Source organism: Aythya marila (genome assembly GCF_965140915.1).
Source record: "Aythya marila genome assembly, chromosome: Z".
Taxonomy (NCBI): domain Eukaryota; kingdom Metazoa; phylum Chordata; class Aves; order Anseriformes; family Anatidae; genus Aythya; species Aythya marila.
In genome coordinates, this window is record NC_139080.1 from 43,736,576 (window position 1) to 43,758,996 (window position 22,421).

At 40.6% G+C, this 22,421-nt stretch overlaps 1 protein-coding gene across 2 annotated transcripts in view; it reads left to right on the forward strand.

Annotated features, from left to right (window-relative positions):
* Positions 1-489: 489 nt before the first annotated feature.
* Positions 490-22,421, forward strand: part of NTRK2 (neurotrophic receptor tyrosine kinase 2) — a 200,128-nt gene continuing 178,196 nt past the window's right edge. For both annotated transcript variants that reach the window (XM_082783494.1, XM_082783495.1), the window contains exons 1-3: positions 490-1,046; positions 18,840-18,914; positions 19,145-19,216. In XM_082783494.1, the coding sequence (XP_082639620.1) occupies positions 826-1,046; positions 18,840-18,914; positions 19,145-19,216 (368 nt within the window). In that variant the 5' untranslated portion in view covers positions 490-825. The remainder of the gene's footprint in view (positions 1,047-18,839; positions 18,915-19,144; positions 19,217-22,421) is intronic.

A 22,421-nucleotide genomic window follows, 5' to 3' on the forward strand; every position in this document is an offset into this window, starting at 1 on the left:
CCGCGGGGGTGTGCGTGCGTGTGCACGAGTGTCCGTGTGCGTGTGTACGCGTGTGCGAGTCTCTGTTTATGTGCGTGCATGAGTGAAGGCTCAGGCGCAGACTGCCTATTGGTATCTAATCTTCGGGCACCCTCCCTTCTCTCCCTCCTCTCCTCCCCCCTTTCCCCCCTCCTCCCTCCCTTGTCGCTTTTGTCTTTTTTTTTTTTTTTTTTTTTTGGATTTCAGGCTCATTTTGTGGAGTTTCTGCCCCTCTCTGCGTCAGCCTCACGTCACTTTGCCGGCAGCTCCCCGGCTTGGGCTGGAGCAGGAGCCGGGGCTGCTTTATTATCAGCTGGAGGGGAGGAGGAGACGGTGCGTAAAGCGGCGAGCACGGCGCCCCGAGCCCCGCCGCCGCCGCCGCCGCGGGCTGCGCCCTCCCTCCCCGCCCTCCCTCCCTCTTTCCCTCCCTCCCTCTCTCTTTCCCTCCCTCCCTCCCTCTCTCCATCCCTCCCTCGGGCAGCGGCCGCCCGAGTCCCCGCAGGTAGAAGCGGAGCCTCCGCCACCTGCCCCTGCCGCTCCGCGCGTTTTGCAGCATCATCGGGAGCCGCCGCGGGGACAGGCGGTGCCGCTGCCCACCCGCGGGGCCGGGGCAGGTGCTGAGCCGTGCCGAGCCGTGCCCGCTCCCTCCTGAGTCCCGGCGACCCGCGCAGCCCCCGGTCGGGCACGGTGGCGGCTGCTGCTGCGGCGCGCCCATGTGAACCCCGACCGCGGGGTGCCGGCCCGCGGCGCGGAAGGCTGCGCACCCTCCGCAGCATCCCGAGGAGGCCGTCGGGCAGCGCCGGGGTGATGGGGGGAGGCACGGTGTCCTGGCGGCGGAGGCCGGGCCCCGGCCTGGCGAGGCTGTGGGGCTTGTGCTGCCTGGTGCTGGGCTGCTGGCGGGGCGCGCTGGGCTGCCCCTCGTCCTGCCGCTGCAGCTCCTGGCGGATCTGGTGCGCCGAGCCGGTGCCGGGCATCTCCTCCTTCCCCGTGCCGCAGCGGAGCGCCGAGGGCGACAATGTCACCGAGATGTGAGTACGGCACGGCCGGGATGGAAGGCTGCGGGCCGGGGGGATGGTGGGCAGCTTCCCTGCGGGGGAGCGCACTCGCTCCGCGGGCAACTGCGGGGGCCGGGAGCCTGGGAGCCCGGCCGTGATTTAGCCCCATCTCCGTGGGCTCGGCCTCACGGAGATGCCCTTGCGAGCCCGGCGGGATGACCCATCCCGCCGGCCCCCGGTGGGGCTTCCCGGGAGCGCGGGGAGGGCGCGGGGGTCGCTGCCGGCCGCGGAGCATCCTCGGGGTGGGCGCTGGGCTGCAGCCTCCGGCCCCTGCCTCACCTCTGCTGCGGCAGCGGGTTTTTAATTAATCCATCGATTTCAGTTTCGCGGCTATGGTTTATTCCTGCGGGCTTCGCTGGGTGGTTTTCACCCCCGTCACCGGTCTCTCCTCTTTTCAATTCTTTTCAATTCCCTTTTTCAATTGAAAAAAAAAAATAAAATAAAATAAAAAGAAAAAGAGAAAGGTAGGGATGCAGCACATTCTAATGGAAGGGAAAGGGAGAACAAACTATCTTCCCTGCCCTGGCCATAGACATGCAAGCCTGCTTTGCCCTTCTCCATAAGGTGGCTGGAAGGAGAAAACGCTGAGCCTGCAGGAGAATGAGAATTGTGCTCTCAGAGTGTTTGAGGATTAGGAAACCCTCACTATTAGCAAGGAAGGTGCAAAAAGTTTTTTTTTTTTTTTTTTTTTTTTTTTTTCTCTCACACCTGTATTTTTTCCATCCTTGTTTGCCTGCAGCTGATAGTCGGTGAGGGAGTTGTGTAGCGATTCATGTTCAATCCTACATCCTTTAATAGCCTTGTACTCTGTGGCATCCACATAGGTTGCTTGAGAAAAGGTGCAAAGACTTACTGAGCAAAAATTTTGGCTACTGGGCATACAGATAATGGACCTGGACAGCCTTCTAAAGCTATTTTGTCTATCTTCCCCAGCCCCTGCTGTTTGTGGATTGTTACCCACAACATTTCTATTGTAAAAAAATCCAGAATATTTTCATCCAAATCCATACAGATTTCTCACTGTTTAATTTCTATTTCCTTTTCCTCTTTAATCTTTATTTAGAAACAATACAAAAATGCCATGAAATATTTTGTGATATTAGGTTAATTCTAGAACCTCTGGGCTATCTTTCTGCAGTTTGTTGTAGTCAGCTTGCTGCATTTCCCTGTGTGTGCCTGGCAAAAAATCTGGTGGCATTCATTTCTACTATTCATATACGGCCTACCTTTTGCAGATTTTTAGGACCTATGAGAATGGAACAACCTTTTTGAGTTGTTATGGCAGTTATTGTTTCAGATGTTTGTTTAATATTCTGTGGATTGCTTCATTAAAAAGAATTGCTTCAAGCTATGCATCTCTGCTCTTCTTCATAGGCTTTGCTAGCCTTATTATCTAGTACTTCCAATTTGGAGGTAATGCAGCAATTTCCCCCTAGAATTTAAACCGTTTAAAAGGCCAGAGGAATAAATGCATATGTAAATATGCACTCCAGCCACAATCAACTTAAAACATGTCTAGTCATTTTGGATTGGTGCTTTTCATTTTTATTCTGCCCTATGTTTTTGTCAGCATCGCTGTCTTTACAGTTCTTCCCAATTTCTACTGTATCATTCTGTGACATTGCATGTTGTTGTGTTTGGTGTTCTAAAAATAATTTTGAGTCATGGATTTCTCAGGAGATGTTCTTGCACATATTTAAGATGGTCTTTTCTAGTGTACTTTTGACATAAAACATGAAGGCCCTTTAATTAGTTTGCAGACATAAATTAAAAGTTGGACTGCAGTAACTGTCACATTATTTCATTGCAGGAACTTAGCAAGCATTGAGTATGTAAAGAAGCAGTTCTTTCATGGTATATAAAGATTGCGAAGACATGCTTTTAACACTGTACATCTTTCTTTATTTTATCTAAGAAACCAGTTTAAGAGGCTGAAGTTTTGCATTTTACTTAGGAGGCTTCAGGCCTGATTTTTCTTTTATGTGCTCTGTAGATACAGGAACACAATTCTGTTGGTCTCTGATGGAATTACTCTTGGTATAAATGAGAGCAAGAAAAGCATAAGACACTTAATTTCTAGTAATTTATTCCCTTATATTTCCTGCATGCCAGTTGAGACCAATCCTTCATTTATTGCTTATGCCCTCCTCTTGACTGGAGAGGATCCTGTGATCTCAGACAAAACATCCACTGACTCCAAATGCACATGGGCTGAATAAAGATCTTCGCCTGCGTTGTGTGTGGTGGGATTTCTGTGGTAACTGAATGGTCAGGGTGGGCATGTGGCAGCTGTGGTTGTTGGCTGCGGGCTGGGTGGATGGCACCGAGCAGGCAGGATGCAAGTGGGCAGCAAGGGTTTCCCCTTGGCTCTGAGAGGTGGGAGAGAGCCAGCATGATGCTGGTGGGAGTAATAGACCTGTGGTCCCATGCATAGGGCAGCCTCCACAGCCTGGTACATGGGAGCTTCTGTACTATTTTGGCCCACAATGTAAATGGTGGTTTAGAGCTAAATAAGTCTTCTCTTCCCAGTCCAACTACTACTTTATTTCTGGTTGGATCTGCATCCAAATCTTCAGAAATTAGCAGAAAGACTTTCAGAGCACTTCTGCATTAGCCTTGTGAGGCCCAGCTGCTGAAACTTGGTGTGGGAGGGCATAGGAGTATTTCTGCCTGGTGCTTTTCTTAGTCATCTTCCTCACTCTTTCCCTTCCTTGTTATTTTGCACAGTTTTCTCATTCTGATGAATAAAGGCAGATTAAAAAAAATCCCTGTCTCTAGTGAGATTTTAGATTTGTCCAGTTGGTTAGGGTGCTGACATGGGCTGGCCTTGATCTGGAAAGCATGTGCCAGTGCTAAAATCGCCTATCGTAACAGAGCTCAATTGTAATAACTATTTGGTACTAGTGATGCTATTAGAGATAAATGGAACTCCACGGCAAGGCCCTGCATTAAAGTCAGGGTTATCAGCCATTGAGGCTCACACTAAGAGCTAAGGAGCAAGAATGGTGAGAGCAAAATGAGTATATAAGCATTGTTAAATCCAGGCGTTATGGCAAATAAGTAGTTCTTAGTGAGATCACTTGAGCAAGAGTATTAATAGGATAGTAAATGAGTCACTTCAAAAATGTTCAGGACTTTTTGTAAAAGGACTGGTCTAATACTTTCTCATTGAGTAAAATGTATTGTTAGTATATCCCTGTGTCTAAGACACTTCATAGACCTTGATTTCAAAGTGTTTTCTTGCACTGTTAGTATATTCCTGGCATAGTTTTTCAGCTCTGGTATCAAGTCATTAGTATGTTGACTTATGTTTATTCAGGTGAAGTGGGTTTGAAATTAATGAGTGTATTTCAGAAAGAACTACTTGCCAACAAATAGGTGACTTCTTAGCTCTTGCCTAGTAAAAGACAGAGGTGATTGTGTATCGCGTACGTTTCAAAACCACAAAGTAAATTACTAATGCAGTTATATAAAGCACTCTAGAATTGTTAATAAATAAGACAGGATAAGTAATTTATAGAGTAAATTATTTAACAAGTCATGTGAGCTTGCGCTAAAAAAATGGCATGTTGAAATTCATATGAAGATCAGTGCTGGTGGTATTTTGGGTCTCTTTCATTTTAGATTTCTAGGCTGTTGTAGATTAAATATAGTGTAAAACTATCTTCAAGGCTTCTCACCCCCCAGCCCCTTCTTCTTCAAAGAAACTTTAGACTCTGCAGCAATACATGGCTTGGCTGGTTTGCAAAGCTATTTCTGGTGACTTGGAATTATATAGTAAAATACAACGCATGAGGCTACAAATTATTACAGGGGGTAGGGGCAGTGGTGATATAAAAGCTCATTTTAAGAATTTGTCTTATTTGTCTTTTTTTTTTTTTTTTTTTTTTATGTCTACTTTTAAAGATCTGGGTAGCAGGTTAAGGTAAATTGACAGTAAGCATTAGATTTTTTTTTTTTTTTTTTTTTTTTTTTTAATTTCCAGGCTTTAAAAATACTTCAGACATCACAAAACAAATATTTTGTATATGCTGGATGTTTTTGCTCCCAGTGATCTTCATTATGCTTTGTTTTAGTCCTCCTCCTTCCAGTTGTTAAGGACTGATGGGCTCCTTGGGGGCTGATAGGGGCTGTCTCCGGCAGGCTGGTGTGAACCAGCTTTTGCTGGAGGAATGCAGCATCCTTCAGGCGGTGCTCAATGTTGTGTAGGAGTGGGCTGGCAAAACACTGCCTCTTGTTCTATGTCTTTGGTCACTTGAGTTTTAAGAGAAGGTTGGGATTTATATATGAAAATGAAGGCCTTTTGTAAGAATTTGAGGCTTTGGTGTTGGATATGTCGTTTTCAAGAAACTTGTGCTTCCTTTCCTACTAACAAGAAAACAGAGAGTTGGGCAGTCCACCCTGCAATATCTTTATGATGACTTTTTCTGGATTTCTCTCTTTTTTTTTTTTTTTTTTTTTAAATTCCAAAAGTGTAAGGGAGAAGGCAGCTTAGCAAGATTCTAGATCTCAAATCACAGTAAAATAAAAACTTTTACATAACTAAACAAAAGCCTTATTTCTCCATTTTGGATATTGCTTTCAAGTAAGAGGGAAAAAAATGTTCTTTTTGTATTGCAGTTCCCTCTTTCCCGTGTTTTTCATCTCTCACTGCAGCAATGTCTAACAACATGTCAGTGAAGGTGGCTAGCAGAATATCCTTGCCCAAGCTGGATGAGCGTAGCCGGTAATGACAAGTAATAAATGATGAAAAATGAAGCAGAGAACTCTAGAAACCCTAAAAACCCTCTCAGTGCTTATTGATGTTAAATGTATATTTAGCTTGTTAGGCCTGAAAAGCCTCTCTTTGAAAACTGTCCTTTAAAAAGTGGAGCACTGATTGTATTAATTCATCATTTATGTGCATTTCAAATGGAGAAATATATTCGTAGAGATTTGAAAGCCATATGCCTGTACTGCTCTGTTACTGCACGCTGTGTTTGCTAAGATCTTTTTATACAAATGTATGTAGGCACAGAGCTGCTATTGAAATCAAATATATTGGGCATACACCTTAATTCAATTTTTGATTGTGAGCCTGTATTTTCAGAAACCACATAAAGCAAGCCAAGCTTAAACCCCACTGAAATATGTATACAGAGATATTGTTTCTTATATAGCTACTATTAACATAACATTGAAGAGCCATAATGCATTTACGGGAAAGGAGCCATGCCATGGAAATTCTGTTGTGAATATGCAATTTTTTAAAATTTTCCTGGAAGAAAACGACCTGCATTGAATGTTGATTATTGACAGAAGTTATAGCTGAAACTGTTAAACATATTTCATAGCAATTCAGCTGTTCTTGTTTCTGGCATGGGTTGTCATTGGTAGGATATGTTCTTGAAGATCAGGTTTCAGGTCAATATTTTTGGTTCCTAGTCAAGGCCTTAAGAAATGAGACTTTTTGCAGAACTAAGGTAAAGTAGAGCAAGACAAACCCAAGGCCAAAGGCATTTTTAGAGGCATTTTAAAAGATTGTAATCTTTAAACAGTGTGACTCGAACCAGCCTTTTGCTAAGCCTCCTGATCATGATCCAGCAAGGTCCTTCACTTGATGCCTTTTATTTTAGGGGAAAACTGAGGCTTGCTTTCTGAACTCATTAAAGTCAATGGCAAAACTTGACAGAGTTGGCATTTCACCAATGCAAAGTAGTTCAGAGGACATAACTAAGGCATGAAAATAACCAGTTCAAACATTTTCCTGCCTGACTTACTTTTGGAAGAGAAGGGGGCTGTTACTCCATTGCTTGATGTATGCTTGTCTGGGAGTTTTCTTTGCTCCCCTGCATTTTCCTACTATGTGAAGACTAAATATGTTGAGTCAACAGGAAGTTGAGAATGAGTATTTTAGAGTACTTCCCCATGCAAAAGAGTGGCAACTACAGTCGCTTCAAAAGCTTATACGAGATCCACAGAGAATACATGGTCCACTATATACACCTGCCTGATGTTTAAATAAAAGAAGGACAGTGCATTAATCAAAGTTAGCCCATTGCTGAAATGTTAAAGCAGTGAAATGGTGACACCTCTGGGCTTCCTATGGAAGAGTCCCATGATGAAGCTCTATTTGGGGCCAGGCGAGTTATCTGTTTTACCTTGTGGTTTGACTGTTGGGACAAAAGAAATCTCCCAGTTTCAGATTTAAATGAATTTATTTTTACCTTTTTTGTTTCTGAACCATACATATAAAAATAATTAGGGCCATATTCAGCAGATACTCTGTGAAACGCATATTACACAATCAGATGCTGTATCCCACATGAAGCGTACATAGGACGTGACTTTTCCCATTCTTTTGCAACAACTGTCTGATTTTCTAAATGCCAGACAGCACAGCGAGCATGTGCAGATAAATCAAGTGCTCATACTGGGCATGTCAGACTTATGGGCATGCACTGGGAGACTTCACAGCATGTGCTGCAAGTGTCACGCACTGGACTTGCTCAGCATGTCTGGGACTGTCCCAGGCCTCAGCATTTAAAATCTGGCAACTCCTTGCAGACTGTGCACCAAAGGCACTTAAAGCATCTGGCTTCTCTCCTGCCAGCAGCGGAGAGCCCGCTTCTTCCAGGAAGTGATTCAGGAGGCTAAATTAGATTCCTACTGTGAATTACCTGATGGAGGCCCCCTCTTCCACTCTCAGTAAGAAAACCTGGGGGACTTAGTTCAGTGAGGTAAGTGGAAATGCAAGAGCTTTCCTCCAGCGAGCAGTGTCAGGCTGTGGAGTGAGTTGTTTGGGCGGTCCAAGCAAACCTCTTCCGTAGAACACGTTGGGACTGTCTCAGCTCACAGCAGAGCATTGGTCAGAACCTGGGTCTTGCACATCAGTATCACAACTACTGTCCTGTGTGGCATACAGATGTGGATTTGCCTTGATTCTTCTTGTCTGAGTCGCCTTACTTGGTCTGGAGTGTTTAAATGTACTTCTGAGCCAGAGAGCAGGACAGCCTGTTTAGCTAAATGACCATGATCCTCGTTGGTGCAGTGATATATCTGGGTCCTGCTCTCCTGAGTGTTCAGTGATGGCAGAAATGAGAGCCGCATGAACAGGTAGGGTTGAGGCAGCCCTTTCTCAGAGTGCTTTATGGTGCTTTATGGTGTCTTTTGAGAGACTGGGATCACGTTCCCTCAGGAAGAGGTAAGAATTGAACCTGGTACTCTTGGACTGTGGTGAATAGCTGTATTCAGTGGTTCTCACGAACCTGTGGTCTTCTACCTCACACAGAGAGGCTTTTATTTTTATTTTTATTTTTAAATCAGTGGAAACCTATTTGGTGAATATGGGTCTAGTTTTGGAGGGTGAGATTCCATTTTATTTTGGATAGGCAGGTGAACAGGCTATTGCTTATTTATCTCCTATTTCTCCCTCCAGACTTGCATCTGCCTAATTTCTAAAAACTGTTTTTGGAACTCATTATGCATACAGTGATCTTCACCTGGTAAACACAGTACAGTACTCTCCTGCTGGGAGCTGTTCTTTTGACTTCAGTGGGAGTAAGTAGTGTACTTAGGCTTATGCTGAAGTATTTTACAGTTTAAAGTGGAAGGAATTTAAGTATCTCTTCAATATTGTGTATTGCATACATACTGACATATGTACACAAAACTTCAAACTTTTCAGGTCAGATGCAAATAGATTTACAAACATTTTGATTTGGCACAAATCTCAAATTCTCAAATCTGCATCTGATTTTTTTTTGTTGTTGTTGTTGTTTTGTTCAGCTCTAGACATCACTACAGTACTGCAGATCCTCTGGACCATATTTATGTTCAGTAGTTGTCTTGTTGTCTGGAGCTTTTGTCATCTGGGGGACGTGGACTTAGGTGTCACAGCTACAGAAATAGATACCACTTGTCTTGGAGATGGGAGTGAGTCAAAGGAAGATTATGTTGATCTTCCCTGCCCTTAACATTTTTCCCAACCCTCCATTCCTGTTTGCATGGAGATGGGGCACTTGTTCTGTCTGCTTTCTTGGCTGGTTGTATGAACAGTTTTTGCTGTTCATGCAAGGCTTAGTAGATAAGAGACCTACAAAATCGGAGATATCATTGAAATATCTGCCCAGTGTTGTGTAGTTGCACTTCATACATCCTGGGGATTGGTAAAGTTGCAAAAGGTATGTAAACTGAAGGAGTGCTGAAAAGTGTGTGCAGCTGTGTGGTTTGGTTACAAGAGCCATAAGGATAAACAGCTTGGTAGATGAGAAAAGTATTACTCTATTCTTAAACAGTGGCAGGGGCGAAAGCTGTGAAGGTAAATGAAGAATGCTGTGAAGTTAATAGTAGAGAAGAAGAAGGTGAGTTTGTAGAAATGGTGAAATAGTTTGAAGACCACAATAGCAAAAAAAAAACAAAAAAAACAAAAAAAAACAACAAACAAACAAACAAACAAAAAAAACCATCACCTTCTGAAAGAAGTATATGCAGGGTGAGAGTATAGTTTAAAAGGAAAATAGTAGAGAAGCCATTCAAAGACTAGAAGTTATGTTAAAATGGAAAATTGTCACTTACAAAAGAGTAGACTTTCCTAAAGTATAGCAATAAAGATTACGGAATTATGTTCATGAATGCATTTTAAGTCAAGTTGATCTCACTTTTGAAAAGGCAATATATATATGTCAAGCAGCAGAATGAAGAGAAATACAACTAGAAACCTGAAGGAAAGGCACAGAACATGGGTCTGCATGTACCGTTGCATGGGAGGATTTCCCCCAAATCATGTTGGCCAAGTACATGAACATGGAAGGTTATGAAGAAAATGACAGCAATGTGCTAGTCAGCATGAGTATTAGAAATACTTTGGATACTGACAAATGCTCAGAAAGTGTAAAAAACACATAATTATGCTAATATATTCAGTGAAAGTAAGAAACTACTTACATTAAGCGAAGAACAGGATTTCTCAAGTGAAGAGAAAGTGGTGTTTTTAGGAATGCTAATGGAAGAAGCTATAAATTCAGTAGATTGGCCAATTAAGTGAAGAGAAATGGACAGGACAGAGAACAGAATGAAAATAAATGTGATAACAGAAAGAGAAATAGGAAACCATAAATGTGGAATAGCAAAGAATACCCCTGGAAGATTGTGGCAGAGAAGTAATTTGAATGTTGTTGAAATGTTCTCTGTGAAATGCATTAGCTAAATACAAACAGTAAGATTGATGTTGATATACTGAAGGTGGCAACCTGTTTTGAGCTTACAAGAGGGAGGTAAACATCAAGTAAGTTGGTATAATGGAAATTCAGAAAGACAACCTGTATCCCTTTTGAAAGGGAAAAGGGGTTGCAGAGAAAAAGGATAGAGATTATAACCATATGTAGATTCTCAAAATTTAAAATCAGAGCAAGGACGATTTATTTTTTTTTTGGGGGGGGGGGAGGGGTTTGGAAAGGGGAATATTATTTGAGATGTTAGGAGTCAAATTATTCAGCAAACTTAAAGCATTAACAGGATACAGGTGGATTTTCCGGAATAGATGGCTTCAAGTTCTGTAGTTTCACTTCATCAGTTGGAAGTACTACCTTTTGATCTGTATTTGGTGCAAGATGTATTGCACACAGTGAGTGGTACAATGGAAGGCATACCAGGTATGGTCATATGTCTTGATGATCCGGTGAATATCAGAAAAGACTGAACAGAATATGTGACATTTCAAGAGCCAGTACTTTAAAATTGAATAAATCTGTGTCAAACAGTGGAAATAATATATGTGGGAGGATAACTGACCTCAGAGGGAATTTCAGAGGTACTTTCTTGTGTTGAATTAAAAAGACTCGGGGAATACTGAACAAGTCAAAACTTGAAGACAGGAAAAGGACCTGAACAGTTGTGAAGCAGACTGATTTATGTCAACAAGTACTTATCTAACTGAAGGATGTGCAACTCACTTAAGACATCCCTCCACAAAGTCACTGCCTGAGCTTGGATGCCTGGAAAGAAAAGAATTCAAAGGTTTTGACATCAACCAAAACGCTTTAATGTTTTCGTTCACCGAGAGAACTAAAAAGACACATCTAAAGGATGGTTAGGAGCAATTTTACTGTGCTGTTACGGAATGATGTTTTTCCATTTTCATTTTGCATCCGGGCCAGTAACAGCTACAGAGGTAGTGTGTACAAGTGCTGAAAAACAGAGCAATTGTGTTACTATTCTTTGAAAAGTCACTACAGTAGGTGATTTTGTGGGAAAAAGAATTGTCACATATATTTTTTTGCATTTTGTTGTGGTTTAATCTGGCCAGCAGCTAAACACCACAGAGCTGTTTGCTCACCCTCCCCCCTCCCTCTCTGGAATGGGGGAGAGAAATGGGAAAGTGAAGCTTGTGAGTTGAGAAGAAGACAGTTTATTAAGACAGAAAAATATTAATAAAAATAATAATAATAACAATAATGATGATAATAGTAGTACTACTAATAATGTGTATGAAACAAGTGATGCACAATGCAATTGCTCACCACCCGCTGACTGATATGCAGCCTAACGCCGAGCAGCCGGGCCCCCCTACCCCAGCTAGCCACCCCTATATATTGTTTAGTGTGACACCATATGGTATGGAATACCCCTTTGGCCAGTTTGGGTCAGCTGTTCTGGGTCTGTCCCCTCCCAGCTCTAGCTGCACCCCCTGCCTGCCTGCTGGCAGGACAGAGTGAGAAGCTGAAATGTCCTTGGCTTAGTATAAGCACTGCTCTGCAACAATTAAAACATCAGCATGTTATCAGCACTCTTCTCATCCTAATCCAAAACATAGCACCCTACCAGATACCAGGAGGAAAATTAACTCTGTCCTAACTGAAACCAGGACACATTTATATGTCCCTTCAAGATGCTTTTTCTTACTATCAAGTTAAAAAAGAAGAAGAAGAAAAAAAGAGCTTGTTTACTCTTATGTGTGCTCTCTTTAGAGAACTAATAAAGAACCACATTCACTACTCTTCTTCTGTATGTTTATATAATGTCTTATTTTTAGTGTATGTTATAAAGGACCTGTATAGCAGTTTAAGCCTCTTCTTGACATTCTGCAGAGATGATTTCTTGTGCAGTAGGTAAAATGTACTTTGTAGATAAGTATAAAGTCAGTGATTAAGATATATTTTTTGATTTAATAGCTTATTGTCTGTCCAGCTTGATACTTCTTTCTGAGTATATCAACAAATAATAGCAGCATTTACAAAACATCTTTGCTAAGGATAAGCTAGACTTTAGCTGTCAACTGACCTCTGGAGAAATGTCAAAAATTGATGCCTTGGTGAAATATCAACCATGTGAACTTCATGGAGCTCAGCGGGGAGGACAGGTCTCTGAATAGTGATCCTGATGGAGAAAATACTTAAATAAACTCTGCATTCATTTTGTGGAAAGTAGTTCTGAATGTGGAGCTTGTCAAGGGCATGAATCTTAAATCTGGATAGCTGCATGAAGTGTCTTGAGAGTTGGCTAGATCTGGTAGTGTGCTATTTGAAGAGAAGAAAACAAACACCTTGAAGCCAAACCAAAGATGTAAGTAAGCCCAAGGGTGCATTATGTTTCAGTTTCCTTGCCTCTAAATATAGTAACTGTTTCCTTAAACTCTGCATTGCAGACATATTTATTTATTTTTACTTTTGCCTTCATGTTTGCATTCTGTAGAGTGAACTAAGGCTGGCTGGTAAACTGTAGGGTTTCCACTTCCCAGGCAGTTGTAGTCATAAGCAAGAGTATGGATCTGCCCCTGCAGCATGAGAACCAGAATGAGATCACCAGTGTATTCTTCCTTTCTCCTACTTTAAGTTTGTGAAATGGCACTAATTGTTCAAGATGTCATGGTTGGAGAAGCAATTCCCAATGGCAACTGCTTGCTTCTTATTGGACACTACTGATTGGATAGTATCATAGTATTTTGGCATGTAGTCAATGTCTGAGTCCCTCCGTCTCCTGGCCGGTGGTGCAGCCACAATGTCAAGGACAAGGAATTCTTGAAGCTAACTGTTCTCACTGACCTTTGCCACGAGACATCTAGTTCGGATAGCCCTGAACAGTGTGTTATCTGACTGTGGGATATGTGAAAAGAAGAATTTGTGTGTATGCCTCTCAAAAAATGTGTGTTCCAGTGGCTGCCAAAGAAGATCCCAGAGTTAATTCTGTCAGTTCTAGAGTGCCTGTGCTGGCATGTAGATAGGTACCTTCTTTAGGGCTACTAAGATGGTGAAGGGCCTAGATGGGAGACATATGAGGAGTGTCTGAGGTCCCTTGGTTTGCTCAGCCCAGAGGAGAGGAGGTTGAGGGGAGACCTCATGGCGGCCTGCAGCTCCCTCACGAGAGGAGAGGAGGGGCAGGCGCTGAGCTCTGCTCTCTCCGACAGCAACAGGACCTGAGGGAACATCATGGAGCTGGGACAGGGGAGGGTCAGGCCGGGGGTTAGGGAAAGGTTCTACCCACAGAGAGGGTGGTCGGGCACTGGGACAGGCTCCCCAGGGCAGTGGTCACAGCACCGAGCCTGCCAGAGTTTAAGAAGCGTTTGGACTGTGCTGTTATTCATATGGTCTGAATATTTGGGTAGACCTGTGTTGCACCAAGAGTGGGACTTGATAATCCTTATTGATCCCTCCCAACTTGGGATATTCTATGATTCTATGATTTAGTTTTCTCTGCCAAACACTGTAGATGAGAGGAAAAATTACCCTAAAGGACTTAAGGAGCCTGGGATAGTCGCAATTGATTTTCCACTCTTTGTGGTATACAGGGTGACTCACAGAAACAAACAAACAAACAAACAAAACAACAAACAAACAAACAAACAAAAACACAACAAAAACAACAGTACTTGCTCACAATTTATCAGGAGACACCAAAGAGGCAAGGAGTTGAGCACGTGTTTGTGTAACTGCTGAATTCTGGGTAAGTCCATGGTGGACTAATCAGATGCTGTGCCTCTTTCCTGAGTCAGGACACACTTTTTCAGCTGTCAAAGTTCTGTTTCTTGACATTGGCCTAATGACATCTGGCATGGATAATACCAGATGAGGAGAGCAATACAGAATAAATAACAGTAATAAGATTGAGCCTGTATATCTGTAGAGAAATTTCTGCTTGTATGTGTCTGTATTATACTCATTGCATGCTGTTAGAGTTTCCCTCCTAGGGGGAGCGTGGTCCTACATATAAAGATTTCTTGCTTGAGTAGAGATTATGTCATTGGTCCCTACATCTGTCTGAAACCTGGCATTCCTGATATGCAGCATTGTATAGCTCTATGCTTCATTTTCAAACTATGTGAGTTCACACCCCTCGAGCATTATTTTAAGTTTGGTTTCAGAGGGGCTGCAAATGAAACCCATTTGAATCTGCCAAGTTTCATCAAGTATTGTGTCAAGCTTACAAAATTTTGCATGATTTTGATGCATAACCATAAATCAGCCCAGGTGTGCTGAAAATGTCTGTAAGTTTTAGCTTGCCTTTTGATGAACTTGGTTTGACATTTGATTTTGTAAGAAAATACAGCACTAGGGAACTTTGCAGTGTTTAATTGTGGATGTCACATACAGCTCTCACAGTAGTGTAGACTAGGGACATAAGTGACCTGTCATTAAACGATAACTGATCTGCTGGCAGTTCAATGTCTGGAGTGTGCTGCCTTCTCCCTAAAGATTTAGTGAAAAAATATCTCAGCATATTAAGTTTTCCCAAAGTTCAGAAACATTTAATTTGACTAGAGAATGTTTAATACATTTCAAAACTTTTTTTTATTATTATTATTTTTTTATTTTTTTCCACAGCTGTGTGAACCAGAGGTAAACATATAATTGATTTATTTTTTAGAGTGTTAAGAAAATATGTTTCCCATAAAGGGAGCTTTCTGGCAACAGAAATACTTCTGAAGCTGAATTACAATGTTTGCTTGCATCTTTGCATCTATGTTGTCAAGACTAGGGTGCAGTAACTTTTTCCAGCATGAACTTGTAGCTCCAAATGAAGTAATGTACATTAATGTACATTAGTAAAGAGGAAATAGGGTAAATTAGATAAGATAGGGATACAGAATTCTGCTTTTTTTTTTTTTTTTTTTTAAGACATTTGAAAGTTAGAGTGAGATACTTTTTTGAGCTGCTAAAGCACAAAAGAAGCTCATTTATTTTAAAGTGCAGAATATGCTTTCTATTTTTGCTCTCATAGTTCAATTGCTTTCAGGTTGCTTTCCCGGCTTTGTACAAACTTAATCTATAGTCTTTCACATGTGTAAGGAGCAGAAAAGAAGAACATGTTCTTAAAAAAGAACATGGAAGAGTTAACTCTTTCACAATGAAATTTTAAATTATCCTTTCAATAATGTTACAGAAACTGTGAAGCATGAGTGTGTGGCATTGTTCAATAGCTGTTGAAGTATGCTGAGATGAACATGTTATTATAGGTTGTAGTGTGCACTCAGTAGGTGTATGATTCTGAATGCCTTTATCAGAATTAATCAGTAGTTTACAAAGAGGAGATGAAATTGAAGGTCTAAAAACAAATACGGTTTACTGATGACTCACTGAAGGAGAGACAGAATGCTATAGCATAATCAAGTGAATACTACTGTAGACAGCTGAGGGTTTGGTTTGAGGTAGTAATTGGTATTTGTGAGCTGCTGTGTGTGATCTGATTGGGTGTTATCCAGCCACAGTTTGGTGGCACTGCACTTTGCTGTGGTGCACAGGGGGAGCTTCCAAGCCCCTCATGTGACTTCAGCCAGCCATGAGTCAGGATGTTTTTCTTCTGTGCTACGATAAAACCTTCAGTTAAAGAACAGGGTGGATGTTCTGAAGGGCAGGCAGGCAAATTACATTTCTCAGTGTCGCCCACTGCGAGTCAGAGCTTTTAGAGTATTAATGTTTGATGATAAGTAACATCAAGGTAGAGTAGTTGTGAAGAAAGTAAAAATAGCATTCAGTTGGGGAAGAGGTTTTATTTCAAATCTGCCTCTAAATTAAACAGAAGAACAACTTCCCCTGAAAGTGTAGAACTAGTCACTGTACTTTTTTCTTTCTTACTGCCATGAAATAGTTGCACAAGCTTGACTTAAAATAGTCTTGTTAAGCAAGTAAGGAAGCATAAGGGAACCTGCTCATGGTAAATTACATCTGTCCATTCTTTCTGCAAGGATTTTCAACTGTATGAAATATTCTTTACTGTCATATTCTGGACTGAGAGTGTTTTAACAAATGTATTGCATAGCAGCTATTGTTCTGAGCTAGTTACAATTCACTGGGTAACCCAATGTTCTGCATTCCTACCTGAAGTGCAATTATGGACAGCTGATGGTTCTTTTTGGTTCTTTCAGTTAGTTAGAAGGTGGCATCTTAAATCATCTACCACATTCACCGTAAAGAGACTGCAACCATCTCAGAGTAAAGTATGGTTGTGTCTGTCTGCCCCCCCCCCTTCTTTTTTTTTTTTTTTTTTTAACTTTTAAGGGACATAATAAGAGAAAGATAAAGACTATACATTTATGTTGCTTCTTCCTTCCATATCTTTTTTTTTTTTTTTTTTAGATTCTGTGATTATGTTCAGATCTTTTTTTGGTGTAACCTGTGTTGGTAGCTTCACTGACTTCAGCAGAGCTGAACTGTTTTACACTAGCTGAGGTTTACTACAGAATGCAATACACTAATATATTTTTATGTGACACTGTAAGTTATATCAGAGTTCTGTAGCTCCTCCACTGTAGTGGGAGGTTCTGGGTAAATGTTTTTATGATTAAAATTGCGATGTCAGATTTCGATGTGTAATAACTGTGTTTAAGTAATGGATCTGGGTTATGGTGGTGTATGTCAGAACTCTTCCAATAGCTTAATCTTTACGTAGTGCAACTGGTTTCTCAGTTCATTTTCTTTTACTTTTCTGAGTCCCTTTTCCCTGTGTTTCTCTGTCAGTTTCCCCTATTCCAGCTCATTTGTGTTTTTCCTATCACCGTCTCACCAGGGTTCTTAGTGGTTGAACACTGAAGACAGGATGAAGAAGCTATCTTGACTCTTGAATAGCTGCATTTTAGTGTGATAAGATCCAAGCGACAGAGAAGATGATAATTAAATAATGAGCTGTTCTTTGGGTCAGGTTCAGATGCAGCAAGTTCATCCACGTGCAGGACTCTTGGGTGGGATAGTCTTTAATAAACTGCTTTGGTTGGCAAAATACGTGAATTTACCTACCAAAAAAAAAAAAAAAAAAATTAATAAAGCCTAAGAGATCAGATTGCTTTTAAAATTCAAAGGGAGCATGTACTAAATTCAAAGTAAGTCATTGTCTTGTGATGGCTCTTATTCTTATCCTATGAAGATCTGCAGAGCTGTCAGTGTCATATGACGCAGGGGTAATGTGTTTTGTCCAGTGTCATGCACTGGCTTTTTACTGCTTTTCTTTTCTCAGGAGACAATGAATGGTGTAATGAATGGTGTAGGTGAATTTTTTTTGCTTTTCCTGGCACTTGGAGAGAGTGTAGCCCAAGTCAACTTTGCAACTTGGAATTGGCCCAGCCAAGCTCTTCGGATTCTCAATCTTCTGTTGGGATATGCACACACTATTTCTTTTATGTACTAGTTGAAATACATTCGTTCTTTTGTGGGAACGCAATCCACTTTCCTTTCTATTTCACCAGAATTCTCTTTGAATGTGACAAATGCTTAGAGTGAAAATAAATTTTATTCTAGCAAAGAAAACTCACACTTTTTAGGAAAACCTGTGGCTTGATTATTTCTGGATGCTTCTGAAAGTACAAGTGCATCTCTACGTTTGTGACTGGAGTTATCTATTGAAATGCATGGACTCTTTAGCAAGGTTATTTCTTGCATCAGGCTTACTTTTCAGCCCATAATGTTTAGCTGAATTGCAGTTTCTGCTTATTCCTTCTTCCTAGACAGCATGATTTGCACTGTGATTTTTTTTTTTTTTTTTCTTGCTGCAGTAGAGGTAACTGATTATATCATTCCCCGTGTAACTTTTAAATTTCCACTCCACAGGATGCCACTGATCATTTGTAGATCTCACATGGTAATGATGCAAAGGACCAACCTGCATCCCCACGTCGTTTTGGGGCTTAGGCCCAAAACATATTATTTTCATGTGAGTGGATTCGCAGTGCTTTGTGCTCTGTATACAGTACATACATACATACATAGTACACAGCACTATGATAGTTTCTTGTCTCTTAAATTCCACTTACATATGTAGTTCCATGAAGTGCATCCTCCCTTGTCTTTTTTTTCCTATTGCTACACCTTGTAAGTAGAACTCAGACTGCTTTGGTGCTGAGAGAAAATCAGTTTAACAGGTAATTCGGCTAACAACATGAAAGCAGGGCAGTCCACCCCAAATGAAAGTGGGAGTAACTCCACTGCCACTATTAAGGCTGATTTTCTGCTGTTGTAAAATCCATGATGTAGGGAAGCAGTGTCATGGAAAACAGTAGCACGGTAATGCAGCTTTTTTACCATGCCTTGAGGGTGACTTCCTTCCTCAGTGAGCAAAGCTTCATTTCCCCTGTGTAAAACTCAACTGTTTCTCCTTCAGCCCTGTCCCACAAAGTACTATTTAAATGATGGAGAAGATTTTAAGGATCACGTTTGCATTGCAGATGCTCCAGCTAGAGCTTAGTGTCAGTTTTGACAGGGGAGCCACTGCTGCCACATTTCAGGCTTCAGTGCTTGCCCCCTGAACAATCAAAGCCATGGAAGAAACCATTTTCATACTTTCCTTGCCTTGCTTTTTCAACAGTTACATCGCAAACCAGCAAAAATTAGAAAGCATCAATGACAATGAAGTTGGATTTTACATCGGACTTAAAAATCTGTAAGTACATGGAATAAATATTTTAAAAGGCTATTTCTTTATTTCTCTGACAGAAGAATGTAGAGACCCCCTCAGAGAGTGGGTCTGACTTTGTTACAAAGGACAATTGTAGACATTACAGTTCATCCATGTAGAGATTTCATCCACATTCTTATTTTTGCCATTATTGTCATTATTCTTACTAATGTATTGTAAACAAACTGTTCTAACAGTTTTATCTATTTTTACAGGACTGTGGTGAATTCAGGCTTACGGTTTGTGTCCCGTCAGGCATTTGCGAAAAACGTCAACCTACAATATATGTGAGTAAGGAGAGCATCTACATTTTAAATCAAAATTGCCCAACTCCTGTTATTTTTTTTCTCTCTTTTACCATTTCCTTAATATAAAATGTTTTAACAAAACAGACTTCTGTCATTAATCAACCTCAAATAGGGTATGTATGATAAGGAACTGTCAGAGCATTCAACATGTATGATAAGGAACTGGCAGATCACAAGAACATAATGTGGGCTGGTAAAAAAACTGTCTAGCTCATTATCTTGTCACTAACAAAGGTCTCTGGCTGTGTCTTTTTCAGGGAGCAGCATAGCAGTGTCTCTCCCAGCTGAACGGAACTGGTGCTGAGGGCATGATGTCCACATTATATGCATCACACTTAGTGATGTGGGTTTGACCGGTTTTAGTCTGATTCAATGGGCTGAATGTGTTCTGTGTTTTAGCAACTGCAGTGCAATAAGTGCATGCATAGGGCATATCTTCTAGTGTGACTTGATCAGTGTTCATGCTCAGAGACTGTGCGCTTAAGTCCTATAAGTGACGATGATCAGAAGATTCACTTCAGAAGTTCACTCATGATCTGAACAAGTACATCCGAAGCAGAATGTAAGAATGAGGTTACTTCCACAGCCAGCTGCAATTTGCAGTTCAGGAATCAGAGCTGGTGTCTGTGCAGCTTTTCAACTGTGTTTTTCTTGTTTATTTACACTTGAGATTTAGCAAAGGCTGAATTCATCTTTTTTTTTTTTTTTTTTTTTTAATATATAAAACTGCAGAGAAAAATGATCACCTAAAAAGAAAGATTTTTTTTTTTTTTTTTTTTTTTTTGGTCTTTGTATTTGCGTGTAAGTAGATGTCCCTGAAGGACTGTAGTTCTGTTTGATGAGACAGACACAGAGTAGTTCACTTTGCTACTTACATTTTGTGGATCTGGTCCCACAAAATATTGAGATAATGTGTGGGAGTCAGTTCCTCATGGGTTATGTGTTTTAGCCAAATATGCAAGTGTATATTTCAGTCCATCCATCTTCATTAGATATGTTTACCAGTTACTTAAACCTTTGTTTTTGCTAGGTCCTAATGAGATCAAGAAGACATAAGGCTTCCAAGATGCTTCCTTGTTATATGGAAGGACTTTTGAACTGAACTCAGGGCTTTGTTAATAAAATAGAATCACCTTCTGCACCTGTGTTTTCCAAAGAATAGCAGTTAATTTATGGAAGGAAGTGGATGTGAATATCTGTATCTGCCTAAACAGTAATTGCTGCCCTTAATGTGGAACAGTCACTAGAAGAGCATGAAACAGACCTTGCTGGCCTATGAGGCTTACATATTGCTTCATAGAGTCATGAATAAAGTAAATAGCTTTTACTGTAATCATTTGGAGATATAAAGAAATATCTTCCAGGAGCAAATTCGTTTGTCTAGTGTGACAATTACTGAGTGAATTATGATTGTAAAAGATAAAATTCCATAAATCCAGGTGCACGTGCACTGACTAAGGAAATACGGAATGAAAACTTACTGGCCAAGACCTACAGCTGCAGACAAAGGTTTAGTGGCTATGCTGGGACAGAATCACAGCCTTATGCACCAGAACAGTCTAGGATCAAAAGGAATTTTTTGTTAGATTTTTCACATTACTTTAGCTGCTGGGAAGACATGTATCCAAATACAGTGTAGAGATTAGGACACCAAATCTACCCATCTAGGAAGATATTACAGGGAAGAGCAGCAGAGGACTTTGTAAAGCAAATCATTTAAGGAAACTAAGAGAGTATGTTCAGTACAATAAGAGAAGATTGTAAGGGAATATACATCTTCATATCTTTAAAAGGAGAGTGATTATGATGAACAGAGCAATTGGTTTGCTCCATGACCATGAGTGTAGGATGATAAATAATGAGTTTAATTTGCAACAAGGGAGATGGATGTTTCGGAGACCTTCCCAGCTGTATGGGAAAGTAGGAACTACAAAAGGTAATGGAGAAGGCATGTGAACAAGGTGTCTTTACAATGCTTTGGATACAGGAAGTGCTTCAGCTCTTCACACAGGCAACCATGGAATGTATTTCTGTTGGTAATCATGATTTATTAGATCTGTAGTTCATAGAACTGCCAGTTGGAAACAAATTAGGCTGACTGATATCAGTTAGATCGATGTATGTGGTATCCTGATTCAGGAACTTTCCTGAACCAGGAACTTATTCAGCCTCATATTATTCTTTGTTTTGGTGGGAAATTAGTAATATTAGCAGAAACAGGATAAGTCCTGATAAGATGGAAAATATTAAGTGACAACACCGTGGGATTTCTTTACCACCTCCTTTATATATACGTGGCAAAGCAGTAAGTGTGCAGACATTTTTTATTGAGGCAGATCTATTATCCCTGCAAAAAAAAAATCATTAGTTTATTTTCTCTGGGATGTCTTGATGCTGTGTTTAGTGTTTTAGTGTTGGTGCTGTGTTTAGTGTTTTAGAAACACTAAAATGTTTCTAAAACCCGCAGAGAATCAGTGCTTGTTGTCATCAGTATTAAAACTTCTGTTGACAGCATGGAGAATGAGGTGTAGCCCCCATTTTGGTTGGGACAGTGAAGACTATTAAGATATGCAAGCATTTTATTTTACAAGAGTAACCTGTACAGGTCTTTGAGAAGTCTTGCACCTTATTTTAAAACAGTAGTATGTTATTTCCTATAATGAAAACTAAAACTACAAACATTTTCCTAAAGAGAGACATAGCTCTATAAACTTTAATTTTGCTGGTGACACTATTGCAGTTTTCTCTTTCTTACATGAAAAGTGTTTTGATATAGCTAAGGAGCTTTGTGATATAAATGTACCATTTATATTGTGATACATATAAAAATATCAGATGGTTAGGAACTTATTAACACACATTTCCCTAAGCCCTTTTTTGTCATTATATTCTTTTCTTGGCCAAACTTCTGTAGCCCAAATATCTTTCTAGAGTTATGTATGATGAGAAGACTTGAGTTATAATATAAAAAACAGGAAGAGAATGCTTTAATAGGTGTTACTTAAATGGAATTAATAGTCTTGCTCATCTAATTCTGGTATTCTCATTGACCTCAGACTCAAATTAGTCAACAGTCACATTTAACAAGCTATTAAACAGTCCTAGTTTGTTAGTGTAGTAATTTATAAGTTTATCTGCTGCTAACAGTAATTTTAATGGACTTGTGTAATACATATACATGGTA